The 11567-nt window shown below is 55.5% G+C and overlaps 1 protein-coding gene across 1 annotated transcript; it reads right to left on the bottom strand.

Moving 5' to 3' along the window:
* Positions 1-1211: 1211 nt before the first annotated feature.
* On the bottom strand, positions 1212-6886 carry LHX3 (LIM homeobox 3; the record flags this gene model as incomplete). Its single annotated transcript, XM_080630746.1, has 6 exons — positions 1212-1630; positions 3136-3307; positions 3423-3574; positions 3748-3950; positions 4142-4313; positions 6817-6886. The coding sequence occupies 6 exons, from the start codon at positions 6884-6886 to the stop codon at positions 1212-1214; spliced, it is 1188 nt and encodes a 395-aa protein (XP_080486872.1).
* Between the last annotated feature and the right edge of the window lie 4681 nt (positions 6887-11567).

Below are 11567 nucleotides of genomic sequence, written 5' to 3'. Positions count from 1 at the left end.
TGCATGTCAACCCTTTGTTGAATCATGGCATCGAGTTTTGAGGGCTTTCACTTTCAGTTTCAGGTGTTGCATTTACCTGCATTGATGCTTTTGATGTGTATTTAGCAGAAGACTATTTCAAGTTTAGCTGACAAATTTATTTGTGATCTTGAAGTATTTGATCATCAGAGAGAAAGCGAGAATATAAATAAAAGACACCGGACAGCCACATAATCTACAGTTAATGCCATATTTTTACAGGTAACAATATACAATTGCCTTGCCTACATCTGTGGATAGACACAAATGCCTGGAACAGAGAAGTGTCCCCAGGAAAGTGTGTGCTCACTCAGACATGCAACCCCCCGAGAAGGTATTTGGCAACAAGACATCAGGGTGATTTCCGAGACACTTCGCAGTAAAACTGCTGCAAAGGAATTTGAAGGGAAAGCGGAAGAGCCACAACTCAGAGCTGACAGCGTTCCCAGGTCAGGACAAAGCCCTCCTGACCCTGGGATGAAAGTGTGGTTATTGGGAATAAATACATCTAGTCACAGTTCAATGCTTATCTGGAACAATAAAACTAGCAATCTACAAATTAAAGAGATGAGAAGCAGAATTAACATATGGTTCCCATTTGACAAAGGAAAAGGGTTGCTGGGAAGTGATGATTGGCAAATTAAAGAGCATTTCATTATAGAAAAGTTCATGTCAATTCAAAATAAAATGTAACATACCGCATCGGATATAAAATACCTGCTGGAAGAACAGTTTCCTACCATGGATTTCTGACGTGATTCACTATTAACATTTCTCCTATAGAAATATAGACATTGTCACACCTTTTACCGTGGATGAGGACTTTATTTTCTCTTAAAAAGATTTCGACGTGGATGCGTGATGAAACAAGTCCTCGCTTGGGAGAATGCACTGACAACAGAAAGCAAAATACCTCATATCAAATCTGTAAAGCGCAAGTCCTGGTGTTTAGTAAAGACACAAGAATGGGTTTGGACGCTCCATGTGCCCGTCACTGCACTGCAATTGTCTTTGCTCACCGGCCTCCAGCCCCTGCCTATGGGTCACCATCCGAAAGCGCATCTGCTCTATGTCCTGACGCTTCCCTGCCCCGCTCAGCAGTCCCGGTTTGTTCCTCCTTCATTTCCAGGGGCAGATGACATTTCACAGCACCGAGTCCTTTCCCTTCCCACTGTGCGGGGATGAACCCTCTATCAAAACTGAGCGTGGTCGACTTCATCCAGCCAAGAGGCCGGGCTGGCAGGGAAATCCGGGTATCCCCCGCTGCTGCCAGTGGAGAGGTCAGAGCTTGGTCCGTTCCCAGCCAGGACCCTCATGGATGGGGGCACCCCCTGTCCGCTTTGTCCCATGATGCCCAAGCTGTTGTCTGGGTAAACCAAGCTGGATATTAAAGGCTGGTGGCCTGGCAGTGCTTGCAAGGAAGCTGGTGACTGGGGTATTCCATAGGGGCTGTTGGATCGCAGGTCATGGTACTGGTCCTGAGCTGGGATGCCACTGTGATCCAGAGCAAAGCTCCCGTTGGTCCCAGCCTGTCTACCCAGAGCAGGGGATGCTTCATTGAGATTGCTGTAAATCCCATTGGAATGGCTCATCTCAGACATAGAGGGCTCATCTGAAAGAGAAATGGACTGGTTTTACTGGGAGAGCAATGGCCACGGCGGGCATTGTTTGCATGGGAACTCCTGCAAGCTCTGGGAATGAACAGGTTAGACGGATGGGAGCTGAGCAGCCACACACTTCTCTCTTGTAATTCCTTATTATTCCCATTCTTGTTGACAGATCTTCATAGAAGGCCATGAGATTATTACTTTTTCTGAGTACAAACACCTAATACGTTTTGGATTTTAAAAATATGCACAAAAAATACATATTAGAATATGAGACTGTGATTTAAAAATAATCCCTTAAAGGGGAATGTGAGCTCAACGTCTTTGCACCTTTTGCTCTGCAGTTCTGTTTGGCTGTGAGGTTTATCTGGAATTATGATAGCGTTTTTAGGAGCTACCTGAACATTCATAGGTGAAAGAAAACCTCCCCATTGCTCAGGAGAAAAAGACGTTAAATCTCAGCAGTGATTTTGTGCTCAGGAACCGATGAAACACATTTGTACGACTTTAAAACACTTCTGGAAACATCAGTATTTTTTAAGTCACCACCAAAACTGGTTTGCATTCGTTAGGGGCAGCGGGAACTGCTGTGCTGCCCAGGCTACAAACCTGTCTGTGGCATCAAGCTGGCAATAATTGTTTAACACTGTTTAGTTCTTATTTAGTGTGAATTCCTATTTAATGGAGCTGATGGCACAGTGTGTATAAACAGAGTCGGAAATCATATAGTTTTTAGGAACATGAGGGAGAAGCTGGGATGCCAACTGTGCGTATAAAGATCTGTCAGTAATAGACGTACATGTGTGTAAATACACACAGTTCTACATTTCAGCTGCTCTCCTGTATTCCCAAAACCAGTGTACACACACACAGGGGTCTGGGCACGGTGGTGGCACAGCCCAGGTGCTGGTTGGAGGTGTGGGGTGAGCAGCAGTGGTGTCGGTATGGCCCTGGGTTTGTCAGCAGGAATCTCTGCTCCAAAGATGGGACCCTTCAATGCACAAACCTCCTGGTGCACAGCAATCTCCCTTCTACAGCCCAGCGGAGAGGTAACAGCTCCCGCAGAGCTGGGAGGGGAGTCCTAACGCAAATACCCCCCCTTAAATAGGGCGAAAAAAAGATTCCACACACTTTTCCCCATAAAGCGCTCAGTGATTCCGGACTCTGGGTTTTGTATTTCCGAGAGCCCTTTGAAAGGGCTGAACACGAGCAGTGGCTCCAACACCCGCAGCGCTGCCCGGGAGCTCTCCCCGCTTTCCCGCTGCTCTCTGTCGGTGCTGGCTCAGCCGCGGCGAAGCGGAGGTTCCGCTGCAGCAGCTCCGGTCCCCCCCATCCCGGCCAGGACCGGGCAGCAGGGGCCGCAGCGCGGTGAAACCCGCGGCTCTGCGCGCCCCCGCCTCGGGCTCGTTTTCACTCGTTATGTTATAGCTGAAGATTATTAACGTAGCACCGGGGGGGCGAAAGCAGCCTCGCAGGGAGGGACCGCACGGGGCAAAGCCCCTTCACCGACCTGTGAAGGAGACCTCGGCGTCGCTGTCTGGTCCCTCCTCCTGGATGCTGTCCTTGTCGGACTTGGAGGTCCCCCGGGACCGCTTCATATTCCTGAAGTACTGACCCCACCGCTGCCTCCCCGCGTCCTTCTTCAGCCTTTTCTCCTTGGCCCTGCGGTTCTGGAACCAGACCTGCAAGCGGGGCAGGCCGGGGAGATCCCTCGCTGCCGGAACGGGCCCCATCTCCCCGCCGCTCCCCCTCGCAGCCCCGGCAGCCCCGGAGGGGTCCGAGGGCCGCCCCCCTCACCTGCACCACCCTCATGTCCAGCCCCGTCTCCGAGGAAAGCTGCTCCCGGACGTGCCGCGCCGGTTTGGGCGAGTTGTTATACGCGTTCTTGAGGGTCTCCAGCTGCTTGGCAGTGATGGTGGTGCGGGGCCGCTTGGCCGTGGACTCGGCCTCTGCCGACACGTGGAGAGTTAGAGGTGAAGGAACCCCCGCCAGTCACCCCCTGACGGAGGATGCCCCCAGCATCCCTCCCGCCCGGTGCGAGAGCGCGTCCCGGAGGGCAGGAGGGTCCAGGGCCGGCTCCCTGCTGCCCTCGGAGGAGAGGGAGGGACGGGGCGAGGGGTACCTCTCTGCTTGGCCGTCTCGTAGTCCGCCTTGCAGACCAGCCTGCTGTCCTCCATGAGGTAGAACTCGTCGCCGGTGGCCAGCTGCCGTTTGCAGACGATGCAGGCGAAGCAGTGCAGGTGGTAAACGAAGTCCTGGGCCCGGCGCACCACCTGGGTCGGGGGGATGCCTTGCTGGCAGGCGGCACACTTGGTCCCGAAGCGCCTGAGCGGAGGGGACAAGCGGCGGCCGCTGAGCGCGGCGGGTCCGCGGCGCTGTCCGCGGCGCTGAACCCGCCCGGCCCCGGCGCTGTCCGCGGTGCTGAACCGGCCCCGCCGCCGCCGCCGCCCCGGCTCCCGGCGCCCTGCCCGTCCCCATCCCCGTCCCGTCCCCATCCTCGTCCCGTCCCCACGCACTTGAAGAAGTCCTCCTTGCAGTAAACGCCGTCCCCGCGGCTGAAGCACTTCTCGGCCAGCTGCGTCTGGCAGTCGGAGCATTTCAGGCACTTGCTGTGCCAGTGCCGGTCCAGGACCTTGAGGATGAACCGGTCCACGATGTGCTGGTTGCAGCCGGCGCACAGCGGGATCTCTGCGGGGAGGCAAACCCCGTCAGCCGCCGCCCCCCGAAACCAGTTTTGGGATGAAAAAGATTCGTATTCGTTCAAATCCGTTGACGTGGGGTCGCGTGAGCCTCCCCCCGCGCCGCGGAGCGCAGCGAACCCCGGGGGAAGCAGCCGGGAGCACCGGCGAAAACAAGAAGGGAAAGGACGGGAACGAAATTACCCCCCCGTGCCCACCGCGGTAGCCGCGAGAAAGTTGCAGTGCAATTATTTATTCCAGGCTCTCCTGTTATTCCCGCTGCACTCCAGAAATTCACCCGCAAATAACGGCGGGAGGGAAAGAAACTACCGAAAATCACGAGGATTGCACTCAAAATAAAAACGCGATCGGCTTGTCCTGCCGCCCTGCAGATACGAACAGAGATGATACAGAAAGAGATGACATAAGGATGCAGAGAGATAGGGATATAAAACTAAACAGATTCAGTAGCCAGAAAACAAAAATGTAAAGATATATGGACACAAATATATAGATATCTGTATATAGGTATAGAAATACGTAGGTAAAAATATGAATATAGAGATACATAAATATAGATACATCGGTATAGATACAGATGGAGAGAAATATAGACACGGCTGTATAAAGATGTAAGAGTATCTATATATAACCCGATATAGAGAGATGTACAGCTCTGCGGAGGGGAGCGGCGGCGATGATGTCGTTGTAGGCATTCATGGTGTCAACAATTCACCGTGTCCAAACAAATAACCCAAACAACGGCGGTGCTAAAGGCAGCGGCACGGTAACACGGCAGAGCCCCTCGAGGTCCCGCTGCAGCCCGGCCCGCAGCCCTTACGCTGCATGGCGACACCGCGGATGCTCCCTCACACGGGCCGCCGGCACTGGCGCATCTTCCGCGGGGTGCGGGCGCAGCTCTCCCCTAGGTCCCTCCAGCCCGCACCCGCCGCCCATTTGCCGGGGTGCGGAACAGCCTCACTCCCCCCCGGGCTCCCCCACATCACGACAGCGGTTCGGTGCCGTGTCCCCCATCCCGGGCCGCTGCCACCCCTCCGTTGACGGGGTTTAATTCTCTAAAGCGGGTTCTTCGGAGCCGCAGCCCTCCCGCGAGTGCGGGTCTGAAGCGCCGGGCGGGCACCGCGCTTATTTAATCCCCCGGGCTGGCGGCGCGTTCCCTCCCGCCGCCCCTTCCCTGCTTGGGCATGGCGGGAGGGCCACGGCTGCGGGCGACGGGGGAGGCAGCGCCGGCCGCGGCCCCGTCTCGTTGTGAGCCGCGAAACTCGGGATCTGCCCCCGGTTCTGGCAAAACACAGCGCGGATCGGCCCCCCCCGCGGCGCCGAACCCCCGCCGGGCCCGGCTGCCACCGCCCTGCCCCGGCCCCCCGCCCCGGTGCGCCCCGCTGCTCCCTTCCCGCTGCCTCCCCGAGCCCCAACGGAGCCTGTTCGGGCACCGCGGGGCCGTGAACGAGGGTCGCGTCCTACGGGAAACCAGAGTTTTCGCGTCGTTCCTTCCCCCCGGTTTCGCTTTCGGCGGTGTCGCCTCCGGCCCCCCCCGATAGCAAAAGCGTCTCCCGATACGCGGGATCAAACACGCAACTACCGCTGCTGCGATGCCCGCACCGCGGAGACGCAGAAAGGCAAAACCGGGCAGGACGGGGGGCACCGGCCCGACACGGGAGGCTGCCCTGACCGGGGGTTCGGTCCCGGTGATATCCCGGTCCTCGCACTCCGGGGGGTCCCGTCCAGGCTCCTCGTCGTTGTGTTTTTAAGGCCCCGTCGGCCGCGGTCGATGCTGGCGAGAACTGGGGCGGCCCCGCACTGGAACCGGACCCGCTGCCCGGGACCCGGCTCTGCCACCCCCCGTGGGACCCTCGGTGCCCCGGATATGCCAGGGGAGGTCAGCGCGGTTCTCCCCTCCCCGACGGTGCTGACTGCGTTCGTTAAACGGGAGGAAAAAACGTTTAGGAGAGGAATTAACGGGAGCTTCCCCAAAACGGCGAAAAAACCCGATCGGAGCCGGGCGGGGGCTGCGGGGGGGTCCCGCCGGCAGGGAGGGGGTGTCCGCGGGCAGAAAATCCCCGTTTCCTCCCTGTCCTCGTTGTGCAGGAGCGGCGGGATCCCGGGGCAGCAGCCGCCGAGCCAGGCAGAGCTCCCGCCGGGGCCGGGCAGCGCCGTGAGCGCGGGGCAGCCGCCGCCTCCCCTCGGCAGCTCTCGGGGAGCCCCAATCCCGACCCGACGGGACACAAACGGGGCTGGAGCCGGCGGCGTGCGGGGGGCAGCGGGAGGTGTCCGGTGGCAGGAAAGAGCGGGAGGGAGCGTGGGACGGACAGGACGGAAGGGATGGACCGGGATGGACGGGACGGACACCTCGGTGCCGCCGGGCCGCCCTCCCTCGCTGTAGCCAACCCCAACTGCAGCCCCGAGGGAGCCCCGAGGAGCGCGGAACCGGCACAGACGGCAGCCGGCTCCCACCGGGGCACGCGGAGGTTTCCGCTCCACCCTTCCCTCACCTGGGCTCCGCGGGAAGGGGCAGAGCTCCGCGGCCTTCTCCGAGCCGGCGCGGACCCGCTCCAGCAGCATCGCGGCCCCCGCGGGCGCGCCGGGCGCCGTCCGAGGTGCGCGGGTGGCTGCGGAGGAGTGGCGGAGCGGCGCGGAGGGGAGCGCAGGGAGCGGCGCGGGGGGCGGCCGCCGCCACCCGGGGCGGAGCGGGGCCGGCGCGGGGGGGCGGGCAGTGGGCGGCACCGACCGTCGGGCCGGGCCGCAGCTGGGCCGCGGTTCGCCGCGGGGCTCTTTAGCATCACAAAAGGGGGAAGGAGGCGGGGGGGGGCATCGTCCCCCGCGTCCCACGCGTGGCCGGCGCGATGGGACCGGGGAATCGAGGGGGGGAGCCTCCCCCGGGCCCCCGTTTCGTTTGCCCCCGGGTCTCCCCAGCATCGCCCATGGGAAGCGGGGGGGACTCTTCCCCCTCCACTAATTAGTTAATGAGCAGCGAGGTAATGGTGAGGACTCGAGTCTGACCCACGGCGACCCGCGCCCTGCGGCTGGAGGAGGTTAATTGCACTGATTGAGGATGGGGCAGACATGGACGTGTGCGTGCGGGTGTGCATTGTGTGTGTATCTGCATGTGCGTGTGCAGGAACACACATGTGCACATGGGGGTGTGGGACAAGAACACACGTGGCTGCAGGGGTAGTTGTGTGTGTGCAGGGTTGTGCACTTGTTTGTGTGTGTGCACACTCGTTTGTGCCAGCCCCCATCCCTGCCCGTAGCCTGTATGCCTGTGCCTGGACCGGGATGCTCATGCTCTGTCCCATGGGTGCTCATGTGTACTGCGTGTGTGAAGGTGTCGGTGTGATCACGACTGCGTTGTTCCCGTCTGTGTCCCCCCATGTGCACGTGCTGGGGTGGACAGCGCCGTGCGTGCGCCCCGCTTGCCCCAGGCAGCAGGAGCTGGTAATTGTGGTTGTTACCGTGAGCCCGTTAATCCCCGAATCCCTTTACCTCCTGCTCGCAGGGGATTACAAATTAATAAAAGCAGCTTAGGGGCGGGAGCCTCCCAGCACGCACAGATGCTCCCTCCGGACGGCAGCACCGCGACTTTTGCCCGGCCCCGAGCTCCCAACCTCACGCTGGCCCTGCATCTAGAGAGCATCGGATCGAGCAGCGAGGGCCCAGGCCAGCCCCCAGTACGTTACAAGGGGCAGCAGTTGTGTTACCTTTGAGGGTGGTGAGGACAGGGCACGTCTACCCCTGCCTGCATTTGTCCTCAAGACATTTGGGTGCTGAGGCCACTCCTCAGGCTCCCCAGGGGAATGTCACTGCTTCCCAGGCAAGGTCACGGGCCAGCAAGGAAATGCATATTGCTCTGGAGCAGTGCATGGCGGTGCCCAACTTCCAATGTCCTCACCTACACTTCCCAGTCCTTTTGGTTCCTAACAACACCCTGGAGCACTTCAGCAGGTAGATAACCAGGGTTTTCACCAGCTCACGCATCCCACGCTCTGTGTCAGTATGGCTGAAGCCACAGGATTCAGAAGCCTCAGTGGACATTAAAGCCATCCTGGCCAATGGGCCTGGAAGGCAAAGGGAAAGGAAGATTTGTGTGCGTGTGTAGAGAAACGGGCAAATCATGGTTCAGAAACCACCAGTTGTGCCCATCACTGCCACAGACACTCAATGACGTGAAGTTACAGGATAACAGTGAAAACAATGGAGTTCAAGGTTACCCATTCCTGGTGCTTTTCCAAACGACACGACCGCTACAGCTGGGAAGGGAGGTGCACACCAGCTCTCCCTGTGGTACAGAACCTGAGGACACAGGTAAAGAGCCAAAACATGCCAAATGGTTGCAATTTATTTCCAACGAGCACATTAGTTTACAGGTCAGTACAAAACAGTCACTTCCTTCCTCCCTCCAGAGGTATGAGACTGAGCAAAAACCAAGGAACCAACCCAGAACGGACGTGAAGACGTCCGGTTACTGAATTCCAATAAATAAAACATTGAAGTCACTCTCATGGCACAGTCACCGTTTCCAACAGCTCGGAAGCAGCGCAGCCCTGCACAACGCACTCGGGACCGTTTGGCGAGATGGTCGCTCCCAGCCACTTCTGAGCAGGGTAGCTGAAAATGGAGAGTTCTCAGGAACAACTCCATCAGGCTCCTTCAGCACTCGCAGCTTTTCTCTCTTCCCTGGCACATTCCAGAGGCCTCCTTTCATTTTCTAGGCAGGTTTAGTCCTTCCTCTTTAAAAACATCTGAAGAGCAAAGGCGGCTCCATGCACAAAGAAATCCTCCTTGGAAATACCTGCCACCAGCGTGGTAGGATCCCCATAGGGAAGTGGGCTTGCAGAAACTCCTGTGGAACAAGAAAATTCCCAAATCCGGCCTCCAGGACTGAGCAGGTGTGAGGTGAATTTTCAAAGGAAACATTTTCTTGTAATGCACCCACCAATAACTCCCCAAGCAAAGCAGCATCGCACATCCCCCAGCAGACACAATAGATCTTTACAGTCAATGTACAAGGATGTAATTTGTCATTATAAAGATTACAGAATCCCAGACTGGTTTATGTTGAAGGGACCTTAAAACTCATCCAGCTCCAACCCCTGCCACGGGCAGGGACACCTTCCACTGGAGCAGCTTGCTCCAAGCCCCTGTGTCCAACCTGGCCTTGAGCACTGCCAGGGATGGGGCAGCCACAACATCCACAGGATAGAAAATCAGAACAAGCAAACCAAGACTCACACAACCAGAATCAAAACCGAGAAGACATTTCCAGATGAGGTCAGTACCAGCAGTGAGGTGAACACCTTGGCTGGTTCACTGGCTATACAGTTAGAGCATCAATATGGGTATTAACGTCCCAATTCCATACTTTTTCACTCTTAGGAAACAAACCCAAACCAGTGGCAGGTTGAGCATTGGTTCATTTTGTCATATTTCCAGCAGCGTCACAGCAACATCAAAAGTAATGGTGTGGAGCAAAGAAACCCCTACCTTATTTCAAACCCACAGTTGCTGCTGTTCAAACGGCAAAACCATCACTGCAAACCTTTTGTGCTTGTATACAGATGAAAAGCAGCAGAACAAATCAAAGCCAACACACTCATGTATTTGCTGGAGCTCTAACTCACAGCAGCAATGACTGATTTCAACATCAAAACATGCACGAAGACTGAGAGCAGGGAATTCAACACTCCCACAGAAATGGACCAGTTCTCCAGATCCAACACTGGCTGTGCTGCAGTTTGGGGTTTTTGCTGTGGTAGTGTTTCAGAAGCTGAATGTCCTCGCTTGCCGCTGACACCAGCATCTCCCCAGATCAGATCACTTCAAAGCTGCCTGATTTTCAAGACTCCATTTGGAAACTCTGCACTTTCCTCTTAATGAGCCTCCTCCTGGGCCCTCTCACTGGATTCCAGCACAAAGCAAGTGGTACTGAGCAACATCGCTTCATCCTCTGCCTAGTTACCTACAAACTGTTTTAATACCCAAGCCCAGGTGCTGTAATTATAGGTATCATAAATTCCTAAAGAGACCCACAGTTGCTTCTTGGGACAGGACTCTGGAACAAGTGTCCTTACAAAGCACAGACACATTTTGATATTAAATCAGTGTCACTGATTTAATAAACAGTGTCACATCCAGCCACAGCAGCAGCAGCTTTCAGAGGTGCTCCTGCAGCTCTCGGAGGCAGGAACTGGCCTCCAGCCTCATGGAGAGAGCATGGAGTCAGGCTTCTCCCATAGGAGCAAGAGCCATTGGGTGCACACAATGAACAGTGAAGATGGGTTAAGAACAGCACTGACCACACACCTCACCATGTACGTCAGACCAACAGCACCGTGTGAAGGGGATGCTTTTTCCCTCTGACACACGTGTGCAATAACCACAGAAGGTTATTTCTTTGTCTATGTGTTATTTTGAGAAACTTGAGGAACAAGGGACAGTAAATCTTTGACGCTCACTTTCGTTATGCCAATTGGAAGCTGCAGAAACATTCAGTGAACAAACAAGATTCGATCATGAGAAAATCTCCCTGTTGGGCTTTTGTGCTTTTAGGCTATTTTGGCCAGGCTTTAAACTTTTTATACTAAGGCTTATGATGGAAATCTGAGGAGGACACACTAACAGTATAAATACAACAAAGTGGCCAAGGACTATTTATTCCTTCCTGTGTAACAGGGGAGCCAGCAAACATTCAATTTAATTAAAAGCTGCAAATATAGAATTGAAAGGAAAAGCCTTTTTATATAACATAATTAATCTGTAGAACTCCCTGCCACAAGAAAACATTGGGGCCAAAACCTATTAGGATTAACTAAAGATTAGGTAATGGATAACTCCAGCATGCTCAATTACATTGGATTGGATTATAAACTTCACTATCCAGGACGTAAATTATCCCCCAGCCAGGATCAGAAAGGAACTCCTATTCTGAATGGTAATTTTATAACTATGTTCATGGCTTCTCTAACCCCTGTTAAGGCAACTGCCATATTCCCAACTGCTGCCTCATCCCAGAACGGAGCAGCTCTTGCACTGAGTAAAACCCTTCGTGACGAAAGCAGAGCAGTGCTCCAGCAGAAGGGCAAGAGAAATGGGTTGTTCTTCCACATCCTGCACAGACAATGTTACAGGGAGCAGGTAATGCTGAGAGCTCAGAACTGAAGTGTTTACACTGCCTTACAAGAAGAAAATTACCTTGCTGTACTGGAGTTATCCAGTTATTCAGTGTTTCCCAATCTCTAAATTTGTT

The sequence above is a fragment of the Psittacula echo genome, assembly GCF_963264785.1.
Source record: "Psittacula echo genome assembly, chromosome: 16".
Classification (NCBI taxonomy): Eukaryota; Metazoa; Chordata; class Aves; order Psittaciformes; family Psittacidae; genus Psittacula; species Psittacula echo.
The sequence above is the reverse complement of the archived record's forward strand: the minus strand, read 5'-3'. Positions and strand labels throughout refer to the sequence as shown.